At 59.0% G+C, this 24,957-nt stretch overlaps 1 protein-coding gene across 1 annotated transcript in view; it reads right to left on the minus strand.

Annotated features, from left to right (window-relative positions):
- Positions 1–63: 63 nt before the first annotated feature.
- The window catches only part of TNXB (tenascin XB), a 57,625-nt gene continuing 32,731 nt past the window's right edge, over positions 64–24,957 (minus strand). Inside the window, exons 24-42 of the mRNA XM_074854209.1 lie at positions 24,525–24,818; positions 23,176–23,469; positions 21,779–22,072; positions 20,432–20,722; positions 19,213–19,506; positions 17,354–17,647; positions 16,893–17,089; positions 16,006–16,441; positions 13,970–14,263; positions 12,596–12,889; positions 11,286–11,579; positions 10,640–10,933; positions 9,560–9,684; positions 8,677–8,809; positions 8,214–8,365; positions 7,313–7,409; positions 5,877–6,038; positions 3,260–3,423; positions 64–179 (exon numbers count right to left, since the gene is read on the minus strand). Of these exons, the coding sequence (XP_074710310.1) occupies positions 99–179; positions 3,260–3,423; positions 5,877–6,038; positions 7,313–7,409; positions 8,214–8,365; positions 8,677–8,809; positions 9,560–9,684; positions 10,640–10,933; positions 11,286–11,579; positions 12,596–12,889; positions 13,970–14,263; positions 16,006–16,441; positions 16,893–17,089; positions 17,354–17,647; positions 19,213–19,506; positions 20,432–20,722; positions 21,779–22,072; positions 23,176–23,469; positions 24,525–24,818 (4,484 nt within the window). The 3' untranslated portion in view covers positions 64–98. The remainder of the gene's footprint in view (positions 180–3,259; positions 3,424–5,876; positions 6,039–7,312; positions 7,410–8,213; positions 8,366–8,676; positions 8,810–9,559; positions 9,685–10,639; positions 10,934–11,285; positions 11,580–12,595; positions 12,890–13,969; positions 14,264–16,005; positions 16,442–16,892; positions 17,090–17,353; positions 17,648–19,212; positions 19,507–20,431; positions 20,723–21,778; positions 22,073–23,175; positions 23,470–24,524; positions 24,819–24,957) is intronic.

A 24,957-nucleotide genomic window follows, 5' to 3' on the forward strand; every position in this document is an offset into this window, starting at 1 on the left:
CCCCTGACCCCGCCCCCCCCGGCAGTCCCGCCTCCTTCCTGGGCCCCCCCCGGTGCCGGGGAGCCCCCCCGAGGGGGGGGGGGGGCGGAGGGGGCCCCTCAGTCGCGCTGCGGCCGCAGCTTCATCTCGGTGAAGGGGATGGAGACCTCGAAGCCTTTCCAGGGAAACCAGTTGATGCCCTGGAGAGAGCGGGGAGGGTCCGTCAGGCCCTATAGATACCCTATAGGCACCCAATAGACCCCTATAGAGATACCCTGTAGGCACCCAATAGACCCCTATAGACTCCTATAGACCCCTATAGATACCCTATAGGCACTCTATAGACTCCTATAGACCCCTATAGACCCCTATAGATACCCTATAGGCACCCAACAGACCCCTATAGAGATACCCTATAGGCACCCAATAGACCCCTATAGACTCCTATAGACCCCTATAGATACCCTATAGGCACTCTATAGACTCCTATAGACCCCTATAGACCCCTATAGATACCCTATAGGCACCCAACAGACCCCTATAGAGATACCCTATAGGCACCCAATAGACCCCTATAGACTCCTATAGACCCCTATAGACCCCTATAGATACCCTATAGACCCCTATAGGCACCCTAGAGACCCCTATAGATACCCTATAGGCACTCTATAGGCTCCTGTAGACCCCTATAGACCCCTATAGATACCCTATAGACCCCTATAGATCCCTATAGGCACCCTAGAGACCCCTATAGATACCCTATAGGCACCCTATAGACTCCTATAGAGATACCCTATAGGCACCCAATAGACCCCTGTAGACTCCTACAGACCCATATAGGCACCCTATAGACCCCTATAGATACCCTATAGGCACTCTATAGACTCCTGTAGACCCCTATAGACCCCTATAGATACCCTATAGACCCCTATAGATCCCTATAGGCACCCTAGAGACCCCTGTAGACCCCTATAGACCCCTATAGATACCCTATAGACTCCTATAGGCACCCTATAGGCACCCTATAGACTCCTGTAGACCCCTATAGGCACCCTATATACCCCTATAGATACCCTATAGGCACTCTATAGACTCCTGTAGACCCCTATAGTCCCCTACAGGCACCCCATAGCCCCCTATAGATCCCTATAGGGGCCCTAGAAACACCACCCCACCCCCCCCCCCCAGGCCCTGACACTCCTATAGGGGCCCCATGAGGGGATCTGGGGTTCTATAGGGTCTTGGGCCCTATGGAGCCTATAGGGCGCGTGGCCCACGTAGCCCCCATAGGGCCCCCATTGGTCCCCATAGGGGCGCAGCACCCTCCCCCCACCCCAGGGCCCTCTTAGCACCCCCCTATGGTCCCCATAGGTACCCACTGCTGTGGGTCCATAGTGCCCGTATAGGTCTGCCCCTAGGACACCCTCCCCCATACCCCTATAGAACGTCCTGTGGTTGCTATAGCCCAGTTACAGGCCCCCCGTGACCTCCCAAGGACCCTCCCATGTCCCCTATAGCCCCTACAGACCCCCCATATGCCCTTATGGGTCCCCCTGTGGCCCCTATAAATATCTGTGTGCCCCTATAAACCCGCCTACGACCCCTAAAGACCCTGTATGGCCCATATAGCCCCTAAGGCCTCTCTATGACCCCTTATAGACCCCCATATAGCCCCTATATGTGCCTGTATGCCCCTATAGGCCCCCTCCATTGTCCCCTTCAGACACCTCTATAGCCCTAGAGGCCTCCCTATGGCCCATATAGGTCCCCTGTAGTCCCTATAGACCCCCCTACAGCCACTTTAGGCCCCTGGTGGCCCCTATAGCCCCCTCCTTTGTCCCTATAGAGTCCATTATGGACCCTATAGGCCTCCCTATAGATCCCATGATGGCCCCCATAGCAACTATGGACCCTACAGACCCTATTATGGCCCCTATAGCCCCACCATGCCCCCCATCAACCCCCTTATGTCCCCTTTAGGTCTCCCTATGGCCCCTCTTGGCCCCCTTAGTTGCCCCCCATGGCCCCTATAGACCCCTGGCCCCATAGGCCACCTCTAGTTTCCTCCTATAGGTCCCCCCCAGCTCCTATAGGCCCCCTATGGCTCCTATAGCCCCTCTATGGCCTCTGTAGACCCCATTATATCCCCCCCATAGCCCCCATTAACTGCGCTCTGGACCCATAAGCCTCCTCTAGTTGCCCCCTATGGCCCCCTATAGGTTCCCATGGCCCCTATAGATCACATTATGATCCCCCATATCCCCCATTAACCCCACCCTGACCCTGTCAGGCCCCACTATGACGCCCTATAGGTCCCCCTGGCCCCATAGGCTCCCTATGGCCCTTATAGACCCCAATTATGGCTCCTATAGACTCCCTTGTGGTCCCTATAGACCCCATTATTTCCCCCTCCAGCCCCCATCAAACCCACTCTGGCCCCATCACCCCCCTCTAGTCCACCCCCTATGGCTCCCTATAGGCCCCCCCCCTCTATAGGTGCCCCATGGCCCCTGTAGATCACCTTATGTCCCCACTATGCCCTCTACACCCCCTATAGACCCCATTATACCCTCCCACATCCCCCATTAACCCCACTCTGGCCCCATTAGCCCCCTATAGGTCCCCCCGGCTCCATAGGCTCCCTACAGCCCCTGTAGACCCCCTTATGACTCCTATAGACTCCATTGTGGTCCCTATAGGCTCCATTATGTCCCTCTATAACTGCGCACTGGACCCATAGGTCTCCTCCAGTCGCCCCCTATAGCTCCCTATAGGCCCCCCCAACATCTATAGGTGCCCCATGGCCCATATAGATCACCTTATGTCCTCGATACACCCTCTACACCCCCTATAGACCCCATTATATCCCCCCTCATCCCCCATTAACCCCACTCTGGCCCCATCAGCCCCCCCTAGGTCCCCCTATAGGTCCCCCCACCTCCATAGGCTCCCTATGGCTCCTATAGACCCCCTTGTGACTCCTATAGACTCCATTGTGGTCCCTATAGGCTCCATTATGTCCCTCTATAACCCCCATTAACTGCACGCTGGACCCATAGGCCTCCTCCAGTCACCCCCTATAGCTCCCTATAGGCCCCCCCCAACCTCTATAGTGCCCCACGGCCCCTATAGATCACCTTATGTCCCCGATACACCCTCTACACCCCCTATAGACCCCATTACACCCCCCCCATCCCCCATTAACCCCACTGTGGCCCCCTCAGTGCCCCCCCAAGTCACCCCCTATGGCCCCTATAGGTGGCCGGCCCCTATAGCGTGCCTGGTGGTGGTGGGGGGTGCCGTAGCGCCCGTTGAGGTTGGCGTAGTGGCAGTTGTGGTACCACCAGGCCCCCGTGTAGGCGACGGCGCAGGGGCGGGGGCGGCCCCGGGGGTCCCGGTCCCGCGTGGAGAAGGGGCTGCCCGCGTGGTAGGAGAGCGCGTCCCCTGTGGGACACCCCCCCCCCCAGCAACGTCAGAACCCCCCGGGGGCCCCCCCAGGGGCCAGGGACCCCCAGGGAATCCCCAGAGACCCCCCAAAGATCCCCCCCCGGGTCAGGAGATGCCATCAGACCCCATCAGACCACCCAGGGGCCCCCCCCAAGGGCCAAGGGACCCCTGTCAGGCCCCCCAGGCCCCCCCCCCCCCAGGGGCCAGAGATCCCCAGGGACCCCCCAGGGACCCCCCAGGGCCAAGGGACCCCCCCATCAGACCCCCAGAGCCATCCCAGGGGCCAGGGACCCCCAGGGAATCCCCAGAGACCCCCCCAAAGATCCCCCCACGGGTCAGGAGATGCCATCAGACCCCATCAGACCACCCAGGGGCCCCCCCAGGGCCAAGGGACCCCTGTCAGGCCCCCCAGGGCCCCCCCCCCAAGGGCCAGAGATCCCCAGGGACCCCCCAGGGCCAAGGGACTCCCCCTTCAGGCCCCCCCAGGCCCCTCCCAGGGACCAGGGACTCCCAGGGAATCCCCAGAGACCCCCCCAAGGATCCCCCAGAGATCCCCCCCCCAGTCGGAAGACCCCCATCAGACCACCCAGGGCCCCCCTAGGGACACTCCAGGGACCCCCTGGGGCCAAGGGACCCCCTGTCAGACCCCCCAGGAGCCTCCCCAGGGGCCAGAGACACCCAGGTACCCCCCCAGGGACCCCCCAGAGAACCCCCCCAGTCAGAAGACCTTGTCAGATCCCATCAGACCCCCCGGGGGCCCCCCCCAGGGGCCAGAGACCCCCAGGGACCCCCCAGTCAGGAAACTCTGTCAGATCCCATCAGACCCCTGAGGGTCCCCCCCCATGATCCTGAGACCCCCCCCAGGGGCTCCCCCATGGTCCAAAGATGCCCAGGGACACCCAAGGGACCCCCCCCAGAGATCGCCCTGTCAGGGGACCCCATCAGACCCCCCAGGGATCCCCCCAAACCTCTGGACCCCCCCAGGGACCCCCCAGGATTGTCCAGGGTCAAGGGACCCCCAAGACACCCCCAGGGTCACCCCATGAACCAACCCCCCACCCAATGACCACCCAGGGACCCCCCTTCAGAACCCCCCAGGGGTGCCCCCACAGACCAGAGACCCACAAGACCCCCCCATGAACCCCCACATTGTTTGGAGAACCCCAAGACCCCCCTCAGAAGCCACCAGGGACCCCCTCTCAGGGCTGGAGACCCCCAGGACCCCCCCCAGGGTCAAGGGACCCCCCAATATCCCCTCAGGCCCCCCAGGTCCCCATAAGAGCCCCCCAGACTCTCCAAGCCCCCCTCAGAGTGCCCCAGGACCCCCCCATGGGCCAATAGACCCCTCAAGGGACCCCATTATGGGCCAAGAGACCCCCCAAGACTTCCCCAGGATCCGCCAAGGTCCCTCAGGACCCCCCCTCAGGACCCTCTTTCATGGGCTAAGAGATCCCCAGGACCTCCCCAGAGCCCCCCAGCTCGCCCCCCAAGACCCCTCCAGGAAGCCCCTGGCCCCCCAAAGCCCCCTCAGGATCCCCCAAGCCCCCCCAGACCACTCACGCCCCCTCCAGGACCCCCCAGGCTCCCCAGGCCTCCCCAAGACCACTCAGGACCCCTCCAGGACCCCCCAAGATCCCCCCACGACCCCACAAGACCCTTCCAGGACCCCCCAAACCCCCTCAGGACCCCCACATGCCCCCCCCAAGACCATTCAGGACCCCTCAAAGACCCCCCAATATCTGCCCTAAGACCCCTCAAGACCTTCCAGGACCACCCAGGCCCCCTCAGGACCCCCCAGGGACCCTCAAGATCCTTCCAGGACCCCACAGGCCCCCCAGGACCACTCAGGATACCCAAGATCCAGCTCAAGACCCTTCCAGGACTCCCCAAGCCCCCTCAGAACCCCTACGTGACCTCCCAGACCCCCCCCAAGAGCACTTAGGATCCCCCAAGGTCCACCTCGAAACCCTTCCAGGACCCCCCACACCCCCTCAGGACCCCCCCCGGACACGCCAGGACACCCCAAGATCCCTCAGGCACCCCCAAGCCCCCTCAGGACCCCTTCAGAACCCCCCAGGAGCTCTCAGAACTCCCCAAGATCCCTCAGACCCCCTCAGACTCCCCCCCAAGACCCCTCATGACCCTTCCAGGACACCCCAACCCCCCTCAGAACCCATTCAGGACCCCTTAGGCCCCTCCCAAGAGCCCTCAGGATCCCCTGAGATCCACCTCAAGACCCTTCCATGATGCCCCAAACCCCTCCAGGACCCCCCCCCTGGATCCCCCAGGAGCACTCAGGACTCCCCAAGATCCCTCAGACCCCCACAAGACCACTCAGGACCCCTCCAAGACCCCCAAAGATCTCCCCCCAAGACCCCTCATGACCCTTCTAGGGCCCCCCAAGCCTCCTCAGGACCCCTCCAGACTCCCCAAAGACCCCCCCCCCGTACCGGCGGTGCCGCTGTAGGCGCCAAGGTGGAGGCGATAGTGGTCCTCGGGGCCGGCGATGGTGAAGTCACGGTAGCGGGCGAAGGCGGCGTCCCGGGGGGTGCGGAGATCCACCCGCAGCTCCGTGGGGGGCCCCGTCGTCAGCGCATGCAGCGCCTCGTTCCCTGCACCCCAACACCCGCGTCCAGACACCGCCCCCGCAGATGCCTTGGTCCCCCCAACCCTGGTCACCCACCCGGATGCCTGGGTGCCCCCAAACTCCTGGGTCCCTCCCCCAGACTCCTCAGTCTCCCTGAAGTCCTGGGTCCCCCCCAAACTCCTCAGTCTCCCCCCAAACTCCTGGGTCCCCCTGAACTCCTGGGGCCCCTATCCTGGACATCTGAGTCCCCCAACACTGGGGTCCCTCTGGGACTCCTGGGTCCCCCCAGATGCCTTGCACCCCCCAGTCACCCACTTGGATGTCTGGGTCCCCCCCAAACTCCTGGCTCCCCCCCAAACTCCTGAGACCCCCCAAACTCCTGGGTCCCCCTGCAAAGGCCTGGTTCCCTCTGAACTACTGGAGCCCCTATCCTGGACGTGTGAGTCCCCCCAATACTGGGGTCCCTCTGGATGCCTGGGTCCCCCCCAAACTCCTGGGTCCCTCCCCCAGACTCCTCAGTCTCCCTGAAGTCCTGGGTCTCCCCCAAACTCCTCGGTTCCCCCCCAAACTCCTGGATCCCCCTGAACTCCTGGGTCCCCCTCAAACTCCTGGCTCCCCCCCAAACTCCTGAGTCCCCCCCAAACTCCTGGGTCCCCCTGCAAAGGCCTGGGTCCCCCTGAACTCCTGGAGCCCCTATCCTGGACGTCTGAGTCCCCCCAATACTGGGGTCCCTCTGGGACTCCTGGGTCCCCCCCGATGCCACCCGGATGCCTGGGTCCCCCCCAAATTCCTGGGTCCCTCCCCCAGACTCCTCAGTCTCCCTGAAGTCCTGGGTCTCCCCCAAACTCCTCAGTCCCCCCACAAACTCCTGGGTCCCTCTGAACTCCTGGGTCCCCCCCAAACTCCTGGGTGCCCCTGAACTTCTGGGTCCCCCCCACAAAAGCCTGTGTCTCCTCGAACTCCTGGATCTTCTATCCCAGATGTCTGGGTCCCCCCAACACCAGGGTCCCCCCGGACTCCTGGGCCCCCCCAGATGCCTTCCCCCCGCCCCAGTCACCCACCTGGATGCCTGGGTCCCCCCAAAATCCTGGGTCCCCCCCACAAAGACCTGGGTCCCCTTGAACTCCTGGGTCCTCCCCAAAGGCCTTAGTACCCCCGAACTCCTGGGTCCCCCTGAATTCCTGGGTCCCCTCAAACTCCTGGGTCCCCTATCCCATACATCTGGGTCCCCCCAACACTGGGGTCCCCCCAGGATTCCTGTGTCCCCCCAAGACCCCCCCCGGCCACCTGGATCCTCACCCAGCCAGAACTCCCCGGTGACGTTGCCGAACCCGCGGGCGTAGGCGTCCCACCCCCGCCAGAAATCGGTGCCCCCATCCTGGCGCCGCTGGAACACCTGGAGGGGGGTGTCGAGGGGGGGTCCCCGCAACACCCCCCACCTCCCACTGGCCCCCCAGGGACCCCCATTTCCCTCCAGACCCTCCCAGGACCTCCATCCAACCTCAAGACCTCCCCATCACCTCCCATATGCCCCCCCCAGCCCCTCCCAGTTTCCCCCAGTGACACCTCCAGTCACCCTATTGCCCCCCAAACTCCCCATTGCCCCCCATTTCCCCCATAAAACACCCACTGTCGCCCAATACCCTCCATATGAACCCCCGGCCCCTCCCAGTGCCTCCCAGTGGCCCCCAGTTCCCCACCAGTCCCCCTATTGCCCCCCAAGACCCCCATTTCCTGCCATAGGACCCCCTATATCCCCCCAATATCCCCCATGCAAACCCCTCAACCCCTCCCATTGCCCACCCAGTTCCCCACCAGACCCTCCAGTGCCCCCCAAGATCCCCCATTCCCCCCAAGATTCTCTATTTCCCCCCCCAAACCACCTGTTTCTCCCCACATCCCTCCAATACCCCCCATACAACCCCCCCAGCCCCTCCCAGTGCCTTCCAGTTCCCCCCTAGCCCTTCCAATGCCCCCAAGACCCCCTATTTCCCCCCCACCTTTTCCCCCATAAAACCCCCTGTATCCAGCCAATACCCCCTATACAACCCCCCCAGCCTCTCCCAGTGGTTCCCAGTGCTCCCAGTCCTCCTGTTGTCCTCAGGACTCCCCCCCAGTGCCCCCATTTCCCCCCCCATAACCCCCTATAGAAGCCTCACAGCTCCTCCCAGTGCCCCCCAGTGCCTCCCCGTTGTCCCACCAGCCAGCCACCGCCGTCGGTCTCCATGTCACAGAAGACGCGCAGGGGCCTCCCAGGGTCTCCCCCGAGGAAGACGAGGGTCTCGCGCGAAGGCCCTGGCCCGTTCAGCTGCTCCTCGGCGCAGTCCCGGGGGTGCGGGTGGGGAAGGGGAGCTGGGGGGTGGGGTGGGAGGGGGAGCAGAGCAGGTGTGGGGACCCCTAAGGCACCCTGGGTACCCCCCACCCAAAAAACCAGCACCCCCCCTCCCAGGGATCCAGGCTTCCAGGTGCCCCCCACCCAAAGACCCAGGACCCCGCCACCCAGGTACCCGGTCACCTGGGTGCCCCCCACCCAAAAACCCAGCGTCCCCCCTCCCAGGGACCCAGGCATCTGGGTGCCCCCCACCCAAAGACTCAAGCATCTGGGTGCCCCCCACTCAAAAACCCAGCACCCCCCCACCCAGAGACCCAAGCGCCCGGCTCACGGGTGTCAAAGGTGGCCTCCAAGGGGGTAGGGGGGGTGTCCCCCCCCCTGCCCCACAGCTGCACCCCGTAGCGCCCAGTTGGCTCCAGGCCCCACAGCTGATGGGACGTTGCCTCAGGGGGCAGCCGCAGTGTCTGGGGGGGTCACAGGGAGGGTATTGGGGTCCCCTGAGGCATTATTGGGGTCCTCTGCATGTTATTGGGGTCTCCCAAGGGGGTGTTGGGGTGCCCCAAGAGGGTGTTGGGAGGGCCTGTGGGGCCATGAGGGGTCTCACAAGGGATATTGGGGTTCATGGGGAGATATTGGGGTCTCTGAGGGGTTATTGGGGTTCTACAAGAGATATTGGGGTCCCCAAGAGGGTTATTGAAGTCCCTGGGCTGGTGTTGGGGTCCCACAAGGAATATTGGGGTCCCTGGGGGGGATCGGTGTCCCCAAGGGGTTATTTGAGTCCTGTGAGGGTATTGGGGTCCCACAAGGAATATTGGGGTCCCCCAAGTGTTAACGGGGTCCTCTAGAGTGTTATTGGGGTCTCCCAGGGCATTATTAGGGTCCCCTGGGTGTTATTGAGGTCCCCAGGGGCATATTTAGGTCTTGGGGGGCACTGGGAGGCCCTAAGGGACTATTGGGGGGCCCACAAGGCATATTGGGGTGCACCTGGGGGGTATTGGTGTCCCCAAGGGATCAAAGGGGTTCTGGGGGGGTACTGGGGTCTTACAAGGAAAGGTGGGGTCCCCAGGGGGGATTGGGGGTCCCCAAGGTGTTATTGGGGTCCCACAAGGAGTACTGGGCGCCCCAGGGAGGTTACAGGATGCGCCAGGGATGTATTGGGGTCCCCAGGGGGGTTCGGGGGTTTCGGGGTGCTGGGGGGGGTGGGGCATTGTTACCTGCTGAGGTCCTCCAGGGGGGCCATAGACAAGGTCGTAGCCATCGGGGGAGGCGCGGGGGGGCGCCCAGTGAAGGAGGGCACTGCGGGGCCACAGAGTCCCCACCCAGAGGGTCCCCGGGGCACCTGTGCGGGGGAGGGGCATGGTCGCTGACACCCCCCCACATCCCCCAGCCCCCCAAAGACCCGCCTCCCAACTTCCCCCCCAGCCCCATACACCCCCAGGAACCCCACTTTGTACACGCCCCCCCCCCCCCAACTCTGACCACCAAACCCACAGGTACCCCCATGGACCCTCCCACACCCAGAGCCCCCCTGGAGCACTCCAGGGTCCCCCACCCCCAGCCCCCAGGGACTCGCCCCACCAGGGACACCCCACCCAGGACACAAAGACACCGTCACTCCAACCGACCATCCAGGTGTCCAACCATCAACTGTCCATCCAACCCCCTGTCCAACCGTCCAACCATCAGTCATCCAACCAACCAACCATCAACCATTCATCCAATCATCTGTCCAACTCCCGTCCAACTGTCCAATCATCAACCGTCCAACCAACAATCAACCACCCAACTGTCCAGCCATCCAACCATCCACTGTCCATCCATCAACCATCAACCACCAACAGTCAAACCCTTCATCCACCCTTCAAACCATCCAACCATCCAATCATCTCACCATCCAACTCTCCATCCAAACACCCAACTGTCCAACCGTCCAATCAGCTCTCCATCCACAAAACCACACACCCATCTTTCCAACCAACCATCCAATGATCCATCCACCCATCCATTCAGCCATCTCATCATCCATCCAAGCCTCCATCATCAATCCATCTGTCAGACCAACCTTCAGTCCATCAGCCCATCCCTCCCTCCCTCCCTCCCCCCATCCATCCTTGCACCCAACTCTCCAACCCTGCATGCACCCATCCCAGCACCCACACCCCTGTTAGCACCCAAGTGATGTTCCCAGTTCCCACAAGACCCAAGGAACAAAGACAGGCCCTGCCCAAGCTCCTGCTGCCACCCCAAAACCAGCACCCAAAGGGGATGCGGAAATGGTCCCCAGATGTCCTCACCTGTGGTGGCATCCGTGGAGACGGGGCCCAGACGTTTCTGACCCCACACCCCGTACAGGTTGAACTTGTAGCGGCGGGACGGTGACAGCCCCGGCACGGTCACCGTGCGCGAACCCCCATCCACGGGCAGCACCTGGGGCTGGCCTTGGGCATCCCGGTACTGCACCGTGAAGGAGTCAAAGGTGCCCTCGGGGACGCTCCACTCCAGCTGCACGGAGTCGGGGGTGACATGAGGAGCCGTGAGCTCACCCAGATGGGGCTGAGATGGGGGTTCCTCCTTTTGTGGAGCTGGGGCTGCAATGGAGAGGATGATTCAGAGCCTAAACATCAACCCACCCACCCATCTGTTCAACACCCAAGGAGAGATTCCTCCAACCATCCATCCATCCTCCATGCACATGGACCCTCCATCCACCCATGAAATCTCCCCTCCATCCAACCTTCCCGTACGCAAACATTCCTCCATCAACCTACCCCTCCATCCCTCCAACCTTCCCTGCTCCCACACCTCCATCCCTCCTCCACTCAGCACCCGAGAGATCCTCAAATTTCCCATCAGACCCAAGGGGTCAGGACGGGCCCCATCCCAGCTCCTGGACACTCCAAACCCAAAGGGGACATGGACAGATCCAGCACATGCCCTCACCTGTGATGGTGTCAAGAGAGACGGGGCCCAGACGTTTCTGTCCCAACATCCCGTACAGGTAGAAATTGTAGCGGTGGGACGGTGACAGCCCGGCCACAGTCACATTGCGGGAACTGCCATCGACAAGCAGTGACTCGGGCTGGCCCTGGACATCCCGGTACTGCACCGTGAAGGAGTCAAAGGTGCCCTCGGGGACGCTCCACTCCAGCTGCACGGAGTCGGGGCTCACGTGGGAGGCCGTGAGCTCACCCAGGGTCGGCTGCGATGGGGGTTCCTCCTCTGGCTCGGCGGGAGCTGACACAGACAGGGGACAGTGTAGGGGTGAACATCTGCACGTCCATCCAAACATTCATCCATCTGTTTCGCCGCACACCCAGCCAGTCCATCACCCACCCATCAACCGATCCAACCAACCACCCAAACACACCTCCAGCTCTCCATTTCCTTCTCCACGCACCCACCCAGGCCTCCATCCCTCCCATCACCCTTTTCCATGAACAACCTTCCATCAGTCATCGCACGCATTCAGCTGGCCAATCAACTATTAGCAGAGCCAGATCACACCCTACCACTTTGTCCACTCATCCATGTGCTTCTTATCAATTCATTCATCCCTCCACCAGTCTGTCCAGCCAGTCACGGGTCCATCTGTCCCTCCCTCCCTCCATCACTTTCTCTTTCCAACCACAGTCTTGTCCATCCAGAAATCCACACAACCAATCACCTGCTCCACATCCATTCTTTCCTACACATCTGACCAAGAAACCAACCATCCATCCCACTCCACATCCACATCCATTCAACCTCTCTGTTCTCCATCCATCCATCCATCCATCCATCCATCCACTCCTCCACCCTTCCGTCCTCCATCCAACTCTATCTCCACACAACCATCCCATCCCTCACCCAGTTCACAAACCAGACACACCCTCATCCAACCTTTCATCCATCCATCCATCCATCCACGCATTCATCCATCCAACCAACCAGCCAATGAGCCACCCACACATTCTTCATTCACACACTCTCCATCCATTCTCCCATCCGTCTATCCATGACCCCGTCCAACCCGTCAGTCACCCAAAAAGCCACAGACTCATCCAAGTACCCACTTGTGCCTCCCTCTCCCTCCCTCCCTCCCTCCCTTCATCCTTACACCCCCTCACCCACCAATACTTCCACTCACCCCCAACCCAGCACCCAACAGGTGTTCCCATTTCCCAAGTGGCCCAAACTACCCCACATGGGCCCTGACAAAGCTCCGCCCACCACAAACCCATGGTCCGTCAGGTGCCCACAGCCCCCCTCACCTGTGACGGCGTCGGTGGAGATGGGGCCCAGACGTTTCCGACCCCACACCCCGTACAGGTTGAACTTGTAGCGGCGCGACGGTGACAGCCCCGGCACGGTCACTGTGCGCGAACCCCCGTCCACGGGCAGCACCTGGGGCTGGCCTTGGGCATCCCGGTACTGCACCGTGAAGGAGTCAAAGGTGCCCTCGGGGACGCTCCACTCCAGCTGCACGGAGTCGGGGCTCACGTGGGAGGCCGTGAGCTCACCCAGGGTCGGCTGCGATGGGGGTTCCTCCTTCGGCTCGGCTGCAGCTGACACAGACAGGGGACAGTGTAGGGGTGAACATCTGCACGTCCCTCCAAACATTCATCCATCCATTTCTCCATCCACACAGCCAGTCCATCACCCACCCATCAACCAATCCAACCAGCCACCCAAACACACCTCCAGCTCTCCGCCTCCTTCTCAACGCACCCACCCAGGCCTCCATCCCGCCCATCACCATTTTCCATGAACAACCTTCCATCAGCCATGGCACGCATTCAGCCGGCCAACCAACCATTAGCAGAGCAAGGTCACACCCCAACACTCTGTCCAGTCCTCAATGTTCTTCTTATCAATTCATTCATCCCTCCACCAGTCTGTCCAGCCAGTCATGGGTCCATCTGTTCCTCCTTCCATCCCTCCCTTTCTGATTCCAACCACAGTCTCGTCCATCCACACATCCACATAACCGATCACCTACGTCACATCCATGGTTTGCTATCCATCTGACCAAGAACCAACCATCCATCCCACTCGGCATCCATTCAACCCCTGGGTTCTTCATCCTTCCATTATCCATCCCTCCCTCCCTCCCTCCCTCCCTCCCTCCCTCCCTCCCTCCATCCATCCATCGATCCAGTCCTCCACCCTTCCGACCTCTGTCCGACTCCATCTCCACACAACCATCCCATTCCTCACCAGTTCACAAACCAGACACACCCTCATCCAACCTTTCATCCATCCATCCACGCATTCATCCATCCAACCAACCCGCCAAGAGCCACACACCCATTCTTCATGCAACAACTCTCCATCCATTCTTCCAAACATCCATCCATGCACCCATCCAACCTCTCAGTCACCCAAAAAGACACAAATTCATCCAAGTACCCCCCTGACCATCCCTCCATCCATCCTCAATCCCACCAACCCTCCATCCATCCATCTCTTCCTCCATCCCACCAATCTTGCATCAAACTAAAACCCCAGCCAGCCCCCACGCAGCGCCCAACAGGTTCTCATTTCCCACAAGACCCACAGCACCAGCACAGGCCCTGTCCCAGCACCTGCTCTGCTCCAAATCCAGAGCCCCAAGGGGACAAAGATGGGGCCCACACCCCCCTCACCTGTGACGGCGTCAGTGGAGATGGGGCCCAGACGTTTCCGACCCCACACCCCGTACAGGTTGAACTTGTAGCGGTGGGACGGTGACAGCCCCGGCACGGTCACCGTGCGTGAACCCCCGTCCACAGGCAGCACCTGGGGCTGGCCTTGGGCATCCCGGTACTGCACCGTGAAGGAGTCAAAGGTGCCCTCGGGGACGCTCCACTCCAGCTGCACGGAGTCGGGGCTCACGTGGGAGGCCGTGAGCTCGCCCAGGGTCGGCTGCGATGGGGGTTCCTCCTCTGGCTCGGCTGGAGCTGACACAGACAGGGGACAATGCAGGAGAGAAACACTCACACGTCCATCCAAACATCCATCTCTCGCTCCATTTATTCAGCCTCTCCTCCATGAGATCATCTTTCTGCCCACCTGAGCCTTCAGCCATGCATTCTGTCCTACATTCAACCCCACTTCCATCCACAAGGACCTCCATCCAGCCATTCAACCAGGCTTCCTTTCATCCAATCACCTCTCTTCACGTCCATCATTTTCTATTCATGCCATATATGCAATCATCCACCCAACCCGGCACCCATTCAGCCTCTCAGTTCTCCATCCATCCATCCATCCATCCATCCATCCATCCATCCATCTATCCCTTCACACACCCATCCTTCCACTGATCAACCGATCCAACCAACCACCCAAACACACCTCCAGCTCTCTGCCTCCTTCTCCACGCACCCACCCAGGCCTCCATCCCTCCCATCACCCTTTTCCACGAACAACCTTCCATCAGTCATCGCACGCATTCAGCCGGCCAACCAACCACTAACAGTGCCAGGTCACACCCCACCACCCTGACCAGTCATCCACGAGCTTCTTATCAATTCATTCATCCCTCCACCAGTCTGTCCAGCCAGTCACGGGTACATCTGTCCCTCCCTCCCTCCATCCCTTTCTCTATCCAAACACACTCTCGTCCATCCACACATTTCACTCACCGTTGCTCCATTTATCACCTCACTCAATCCTGCTCCCACCCTCCTTCCATCCACCCTTAACACTATTGAACCAATCAACCTTCCAACCCTACAGCCATCCACGTCCTTCCTCTCAACATCTCCCCATCGCCCCTTCCACCTCGTCCCCCACCCAGCTCACACCTTGCCCCAACCACACTCACTCCCACTTGTTTTCCACCACTCATTCCATCCAGCCATTACCTGTCCGATCCTCTGAGCGTTACTCCACCAATTCTTCCATCAATGCATCCCTCCATCCCTCCCTCCCTCCCTCCAAGAAATCACCCTCCAGCTATCAGTTCACTCCAGCATCCACCCACCTGCCCTTCCACCCATCCTTAACACTGATCTACCCATCACCCTTCCAGCCAGACACACACTGACCCTTCCGCTCACCATCTCTGTCCATTCATCCACCTCATCGTCCAACCATCTCACACATCACCCAAACAAACAGTCTTCCTACACATTAATATGGTTCTTGATCACCAAGTCATCATCCATCCATCCATCCATCCATCCATCCATCCATCCATCCATCCATGTCTTCGTCATTGCTTTCATCCTCCCACAAATCCCTTGGTCTACCTCTCCATGTAACCTTCTCTCCCTCCATTTCTCCTTCCAACCCCCCACTCTTCCAGCCATCCAATCACCCATATTTCCCTGCATTATTCCACCCACCAGTCCTTGAATCCAATCCTCTACCCAACTCTGCCACGATCCATCCTCCCACCCAAACACCCATTTCTCCAGAGAACATCTGATCAACCATCTATCCTTCCAATATACCTATTAAACAACCAACCAGCCACCCAGCCACCCAGCCACCCAGCCAGCCATCTGTCCGTCCGTCCATCCCTCCTTCCTTCAAGCTTTCCATGCACCTATCCACAAATCCAGACACAACTCAGCACTCAACACATGATCCAGTTTCACGTTGCCCAGAAGGCCCAAGAGACCCAGCACGGGCCCTGCCCAAGCTCCGCCCACCACAAACCCATGGTCCATAGGGTGCCCAGAGGCCCCCTCACCTGTGACGGCGTCGGTGGAGACGGGGCCCAGACGTTTCCGACCCCACACCCCGTACAGGTTGAACTTGTAGCGGCGGGACGGTGACAGCCCCGGCACGGTCACCGTGCGTGAACCCCCGTCCACGGGCAGCACCTGGGGCTGGCCTTGGGCATCCCGGTACTGCACCGTGAAGGAGTCAAAGGTGCCCTCGGGGACGCTCCACTCCAGCTGCACGGAGTCAGAGGTGACATGAGGAGCCGTGAGCTCGCCCAGGATCGGTTGAGTTGGTTCCTCCTTCGGCTCGGAAGCAGCTACAACAAAGAGCACAAGGTAGGATATCGACATCGATGCGTTCATTCCTTTCTCCTTCCATCCATCCTCTCTCTCTCCTTCCATCCATCCAATCACCCGTCTCTCCGTGCACCTTTCTCCAGGCATCACTCCTTCACTCCACTCCTCCAGTCAACCATCCAAACAACCACACGCTCCTTCATTCCTACAAACAAACACTCCTCCCACCACCAATCCCAACATCCATTCATCCAACAACCGTTCCATCCTGCCAACCAAATGTCTCTCCACCCAACCATCCCATCACACATCCAGGCCACAAACCAAACACATTTGCAACCACAGAACCTCACGATCACAGACATGGAAAAGACCCTTAATGTCATCGAGTCCAGCCATTGACCCAACACTGCCAAGGCCACCAACTAACCCATGTCCCTCAGTGACACCCCTACATGGCTTTTAAATCCCCCCAGGATGGTGAACCCCCCCTTCTCTGGGCAGCCTCTTCCAGTCAGTGACAACCCTTTCTGCAAAGACATTTTTCTTCAAATCCACCCTAAATTTTTCCCTGAAACCTCCGGAGGCCGTTTCCTCTCATCCAGTCACTTGTTACCTTGGAGAAGAGAGTAACCCCCACCTCTCTGCACCCTCCTTTCTGGAAGTTGTGGAGAGCGATGAGGTCTCCCCTCAGCCTCCTTTTCTCCAGGTGAACCCACCCCACGTCCCTCAGCGGCTCCTCACAGGACTTGTGTTCCAGATACTTCACCAGCTTCGTTGCTCTTCTCTGGATGCTCTCCAGCTCCTCAGTGTCTTTCTTAGAGTGAGCGGCCCATCCCACAGTCCATCCAACCATCCATCCACCATCCACCTACCCAAGCATCCATCCATCCATCTCTCCCTCCATCCCTGCAAACTTACGTCCACACAAACCTCCATCCAGCCCCCAGGCAGTCCCCAACACATTCCCATTTCCCACAAGGCCCACGGCACCAATTCAGGCCCTGTCCCAGCTCCTGCCCTGCTCCAAATCCAGACCCCAGAGAGGACACAGATGGGGCCCACAGGCACCCTCACCTGTGACAGCATCCGTGGAGATGGGGCCCAGACGTTTCCGACCCCACATCCCGTACAGGTTGAACTTGTAGCGGCGGGACGGTGACAGCCCCGGCACGGTCACTGTGCGCGAACCCCCGTCCACGGGCAGCACCTGGGGCTGGCCTTGGGCATCCCGGTACTGCACCGTGAAGGAGTCAAAGGTGCCCTCGGGGACGCTCCACTCCAGCTGCACGGAGTCGGGGCTCACGTGGGAGGCCGTGAGCTCGCCCAGGATCGGCTGCGATGGGGGTTCCTCCTCCCGCTCCGCTGGAGCTGACACAGACAGGGGACAATGCAGGAGAGAAACACTCACACGTCCATCCAAACATCCATCTCTCGCTCAATTCATTCACCCTCTCCTCCATGAGATCATCTTTCTGCCCACCTGAGCCTTCAGCCATGCATTCTGGCCTCCATTCAACCTCGCTTCCATCCACAAGGACCTCCATCCAGCCATTCATCCAGGCTTCCATTCATCCAATCACCTCTCCTCACATCCATCATTTTCTATTCATCTTGCCATATATGCAATCATCCACCCAACCCGGCACCCATTCAGCCTCTCAGTTCTCCATCCATCCATCCATCCATCCATCCATCCATCCATCCATCCATCCATCCATCCCTCCCTCCAATAAACCACCCTCCAGCTATCAGTTCACTCCAGCATCCACCCACCTGCCCTTCCACCCATCCTTAACACCGTTCTACCCATCACCCTTCCAGCCAGACACACACTGACCCTTCCGCTCACCATCTCTGTCCATTCATCCACCTCATCGTCAACCATCTCACACATCACCCAAACAAACAGTCTTCCTACACATTAATATGGTTCTTGATCACCATGTCATCATCCATCCATCCATCCATCCATCCATCCATCCATCCATCCATCCCTCAATACACAATATTTTCCTGCGGTCACTCCTCCAATCCATTCCTCCCATCATCCAATCAAACACTGAAACATTCACTTAAGCCTCCAACCAATCAGACATAAAAACTATCCCCCCACCCAAGCACCCATCATACACATATCCAAAATTCCACTCCCGCACCCAATCCTGTCTCCATCCAACCATCCAAACCACCATCCCAGCTCTGAAACTTCTACAAATCCATCCATGCTCCAGCCAGCCAGGAATCCCAACATCTAGACAGGCTTCCAGTAATTCATCTGTCAATCCAACCAGCCAGCCAATCACCATCCATCCATCCATCCATCCATCCATCCATCCATCCATCCATCCATCCAATCCACCAATAAGAATACACCCCTTCATATTTCCATGCAAAATTCTCCCACAATTGGGCCTCGAATCTGTTCCTCCACTGACACATCAAACCATCTGAACACTCACTCCTCTCACCAAAACAATATCCAACAAACTCCCCCAGTGTCCCTCCACACACCCACCCTTCCATACTCCCATCTAACCACGTGTCCATCCGACCATCCAAACCACCTTTCAGTCCCTGCGGCAGCCAGACTCATCCCAATGTTCATCCACCCATTGATCCATCCATCCCTCACTCCATGAATTCATGGATGCCTTGAACCTCCCGTCCACCCTTCGTCCAGCCATCACGTCACACAACCAAGGAGACATCTGCTCAACCTTCCATCTCCCCATCCAACCCAATATTCCATCCATCTCTCCCTCCATCCATCCAACCTTGCATCAATCAAAACCTCCACGCAGCCCCCAGGCAGCGAACAAGAAGTTCCCATTTCCCACCAGGCCCACGGCACCAGCACAGGCCCTGTCCCAGCTCCTGCCCTGCTCCAAATCCAAAACATGAGGAGGCACAGATGAGGCCCACACCCCCCTCACCTGTGACGGCGTCGGTGGAGATGGGGCCCAGACGTTTCCGACCCCACATCCCGTACAGGTTGAACTTGTAGCGGCGGGACGGTGACAGCCCCGGCACGGTCACCGTGCGTGAACCCCCGTCCACGGGCAGCACCTGGGGCTGGCCTTGGGCATCCCGGTACTGCACCGTGAAGGAGTCAAAGGTGCCCTCGGGGACGCTCCACTCCAGCTGCACGGAGTCGGGGCTCACGTGGGAAGCCGTGAGCTCGCCCAGGGTCGGCTGCGATGGGGGTTCCTCCTCTGGCTCGGATGGAGCTGACACAGACAGGGGACAGTGTAGGGTGTGAACATCCGCACGTCCATCCAAACATTCATCCATCTGTTTCGCCGCACACCCAGCCAGTCCATCACCCACCCATCAACCAATCCAACCAACCACCCAAACACACCTCCAGCTCTCCGCCTCCTTCTCCACGCACCCACCCAGGCCTCCATCCCGCCCATCACCCTTTTCCACGAACAACCTTCCATCAGTCATGGCACGCATTCAGCCGGCCAACCAACCACTAACAGTGCCAGGTCACACCCCAACACTCTGTCCAGTCCTCAATGTGCTTCTTATCAATTCATTCATCCCTCCACCAGTCTGTCCAGCCAGTCACGGGTCCATCTGTCCCTCCCTCCCTCCATCACTTTCTCTATCCAACCACAGTCTCATCCATGCACACATCAACACAACTAACCACCTGCTCCACATCCATGGTTTGCTATCCATCTGACCAAGAAACCAACCATCCATCCCACTTCACATCCATTCAACCTCTTTGTTCTCCATCCATCCATCCATCCATCCATCCATCCATCCATCCATCCCCCATCCATCCATCCATCCATCCACGCATTCATCCATCCAACCAACCAGCCAAGGAGCCACCCACCCATTCTTCATTCACACACTCTCCATCCATTCTTCCATCCGTCTATCCATGCCCCCATCCAACCCATCAGTCACCCAAAAACCCACAAACACATCCAAGTACCCACCTGTCCCTCCCTCCCTCCCTCCCTCCCTCCCTTCTTCTTTCCACCACTTCACCCACCCATACTTCCACTCATCCCCAACCCAGCACCCAACAGCTCTTGTCATTTCCCAAGTGGCCCAAACTACCCTGCATGGGCCCGGCCCAAGCTCCGCCCAACACAAACCCAAACTCCATCAGGTGCCCAGAGGCCCCCTCACCTGTGACGGCGTCGGTGGAGACGGGGCCCAGACGTTTCCGACCCCACACCCCGTACAGGTTGAACTTGTAGCGGCGCGACGGTGACAGCCCCGGCACGGTCACCGTGCGCGAACCCCCGTCCACGGGCAGCACCTGGGGCTGGCCTTGGGCATCCCGGTACTGCACCGTGAAGGAGTCAAAGGTGCCCTCGGGGACGCTCCACTCCAGCTGCACGGAGTCGGGGGTGACATGAGGAGCCGTGAGCTCACCCAGGATCGGTTGAGTTGGTTCCTCCTCCGGCTCGGAAGCAGCTACAATAGAGAGCACAAGGTAGGATATCGACATCGATCCGTTCATTCCTTTCTCCTTCCATCCATCCTCTCTCTGTCCTTCCATCCATCCAATCACCCGTCTCTCCGTGCACCTTTCTCCAGGCATCACTCCTTCACTCCACTCCTCCAGTCAACCATCCAAACAACCACACGCTCCTTCATTCCTACAAACAAACACTCCTCCCACCACCAATCCCAACATCCATTCATCCAACAACCGTTCCATCGGGCCAACCAAATGTCTCTCCACGCAACCATCCCATCACACATCCAGGCCACAAACCAAACACATTTGCAACCACAGAACCTCACAATCACGGAGGTGGCAAAGACCCTTAATATCATCGAGTCCAGCCATTGACCCAACACTGCCAAGGCCACCACTAACCCATGTCCCTCAGCACCACCCCTACATGGCTTTTAAATCCCCCCAGGATGGTGAACTCCCCCTTCTCCGGGCAGCCTCTTTCAGTCAGTGACAACCCTTTCTGCAAAGACATTTTTCCTCAAATCCACCCTAAAACATTCCCTGAAACCTCCGGAGGCTGTTTCCTCTCATCCAGTCACTTGTTACCTTGGAGAAGAGACCGACCCCCACCTCGATCCACCCTCCTCTCAGGGAGTTGTGGAGGGCGATGAGGTCTCCCCTCAGCCTCCTTTTTCTTCAGGTGAAACCACCCCACGTCCCTCAGCGGCTCCTCACAGGACTTGTGTTCCAGACCCTGCAGCAGCTTCGTTGCTCTTCTCTGGATGCGCTCCAGCTCCTCAGTGTCTTTCTTGGAGTGAGCGGCCCATCCCACAGTCCATCCAACCATCCATCCACCATCCACCTACCCAAGCATCCATCCATCCATCTGTCCCTCCATCCCTACAACCCTACATCCACGCAAACCTCCATCCAGCGCCCAGGCAGTCCCCAACACATTCCCATTTCCCACAAGGCCCACGGCACTAATTCAGGCCCTGTCCCAGCTCCTGCCATGCTCCAAATCCGGACCCCAGAGAGGACACAGATGGGGCCCACAGCCCCCTCACCTGTGACGGCGTCGGTGGAGATGGGGCCCAGACGTTTCCGACCCCACATCCCGTACAGGTTGAACTTGTAGCGGCGGGACGGTGACAGCCCTGGCACGGTCACCGTGCGCAAACCCCCGTCCACAGGCAGCACCTGGGGCTGGCCTTGGGCATCCCGGTACTGCACCGTGAAGGAGTCAAAGGTGCCCTCGGGGACGCTCCACTCCAGCTGCACGGAGTCGGGGGTGACACGAGGAGCCATGAGCTCGCCCAGGATCGGCTGCGATGGGGGTTCCTCCTCTGACTCGGTTGCAGCTGGCACAGACAGGGGACAATGCAGGAGAGAAACACTCACACGTCCATCCAAACATCCATCTCTCGCTCCATTCATTCAGCCTCTCCTCCATGAGATCATCTTTCTGCCCACGTAGGACTTCAGCCATGTATTCTGGCCTCCATTCAACCCCACTTCCATCCACAAGGACCTCCATCCAGCCATTCATCCAGGCTTCCGTTCATCCAATCACCTCTCCTCACATCCATCATTTTCTATTCATCTTGCCATATATGCAATCATCCACCCAACCCGGCACCCATTCAGCCTCTCAGTTCTCCATCCATATATCCATCCATCCATCCATCCATCCATCCATCCATCCATCTAATAAACCACCCTCCAGCTATCAGTTCACTCCAGCATCCACCCACCTGCCCTTCCACCCATCCTTAACACTGTTCTACCCATCACCCTTCCAGCCAGACACACACTGACCCTTCCGCTCACCATCTCTGTCCATTCATCCACCTCATCGTCCAACCATCTCAAACATCACCCAAACAAACAGTCTTCCTACACATTAATATGGTTCTTGATCACCAAGTCATCATCCATCCATCCATCCATCCATCCATCCATCCATCCATCCATATCTTCGTCATTGCTTTCATCCTCCCACAAATCCCTTGGTCTACCTCTCCATGTAACCTTCTCTCCCTCCATTTCTCCTTCCAACCCCCCACTCTTCCAGCCATCCAATCACCCATATTTCCCTGCATTATTCCACCCACCAGTCCTTGAATCCAATCCTCTACCCAACTCTGCCACGACCCATCCTCCCACCCAAACACCCATTTCTCCAGAGAACATCTGATCAACCATCTATCCTTCCAATATACCTATTAAACAACCAACCAGCCACCCAGCCACCCAGCCACCCAGCCAGCCATCTGTCCGTCCGTCCATCCCTCCTTCCTTCAAGCTTTCCATGCACCTATCCACAAATCCAGACACAACTCAGCACTCAACACATGATCCAGTTTCACGTTGCCCAGAAGGCCCAAGAGACCCAGCACGGGCCCTGTCCAAGCTCTGCCCACCACAAACCCATGGTCCATAGGGTGCCCAGAGGCCCCCTCACCTGTGACGGCGTCGGTGGAGACGGGGCCCAGACGTTTCCGACCCCACATCCCGTACAGGTTGAACTTGTAGCGGCGCGACGGTGACAGCCCCGGCACGGTCACCGTGCGCAAACCCCCGTCCACGGGCAGCACCTGGGGTTGGCCTTGGGCATCCCGGTACTGCACCGTGAAGGAGTCAAAGGTGCCCTCGGGGACGCTCCACTCCAGCTGCACGGAGTCAGAGGTGACATGAGGAGCCGTGAGCTCGCCCAGGATCGGTTGAGTTGGTGGTTCCTCCGTTGGCTCGGAAGCAGCTACAACAAAGAGCACAAGGTAGGATATCGACATCGATGCGTTCATTCCTTTCTCCTTCCATCCATCCTCTCTCTGTCCTTCCATCCATCCAATCACCCGTCTCTCCGTGCACCTTTCTCCAGGCATCACTCCTTCACTCCACTCCTCCAGTCAACCATCCAAACAACCACACGCTCCTTCATTCCTACAAACAAACACTCCTCCCACCACCAATCCCAACATCCATTCATCCAACAACCGTTCCATCGGGCCAACCAAATGTCTCTCCACGCAACCATCCCATCACACATCCAGGCCACAAACCAAACACATTTGCAACCACAGAACCTCACAATCACGGAGGTGGAAAAGACACTTAATATCATCGAGTCCAGCCATTGACCCAACACTGCCAAGGCCACCACTAACCCATATCCCTCAGCACCACCTCTACATGGCTTTTAAATCCCCCCAGGATGGTGACCCCCCCCTTCCCCGGGCAGCCTCTTCCAGTCAGTGACAATCCTTTCACAAAGACATTTTTCTTCAAATCCACCCTAAAACTTTCCCTGAAACCTCCAGAGGCCGTTTCCTCTCGTCCAGTCACTTGTTACCTTGGAGAAGAGAGTAACACCCACCGCTCTGCACCCTCCTTTCAGGAAGTTGTGGAGAGCGATGAGGTCTCCCCTCAGCCTCCTTTTCTCCAGGTGAAACCACCCCACGTCCCTCAGTGACTCATCACAGGACTTGTGTTCCAGATACTTCACCAGCTTCGTTGCTCTTCTCTGGATGCGCTCCAGCTCCTCAGTGTCTTTCTTGGAGTGAGCGGCCCATCCCACAGTCCGTCCAACCATCCATCCCACCATCCACCTACCCAAGCATCCATCCATCCATCTGTCCCTCCATCCCTGCAAACTTACGTCCACGCAAACCTCCATCCAGCCCCCAGGCAGTCCCCAACACATTCCCATTTCCCACAAGGCCCACGGCACCAATTCAGGCCCTGTCCCAGCTCCTGCCCTGCTCCAAATCCGGACCCCAGAGAGGACACAGATGGGGCCCACAGCCCCCTCACCTGTGACGGCGTCCGTGGAGATGGGGCCCAGACGTTTCCGACCCCACATCCCGTACAGGTTGAACTTGTAGCGGCGGGACGGTGACAGCCCTGGCACGGTCACCGTGCGTGAACCCCCGTCCACAGGCAGCACCTGGGGCTGGCCTTGGGCATCCCGGTACTGCACCGTGAAGGAGTCAAAGGTGCCCTCGGGGACGCTCCACTCCAGCTGCACAGATTCGGGTCTCACGTGGGAGGCCGTGAGCTCGCCCAGCTTTGGCTGCGATGGGGGTTCCTCCTCCGGCTCAGCTGGAGCTGACACAGAGAGCAGAAAGTGTAAGGCATGAACATCTATGTGTTTGATCCTTCAACCATCCCATCCATCCATCCATCCATCCATCCATCCATCCATCCATCCATCCACACACAATATTTTCCTTCACTCACTCATCCA

Source organism: Strix uralensis, chromosome 35 (assembly GCF_047716275.1).
Source record: "Strix uralensis isolate ZFMK-TIS-50842 chromosome 35, bStrUra1, whole genome shotgun sequence".
Lineage (NCBI taxonomy): Eukaryota > Metazoa > Chordata > Aves > Strigiformes > Strigidae > Strix > Strix uralensis.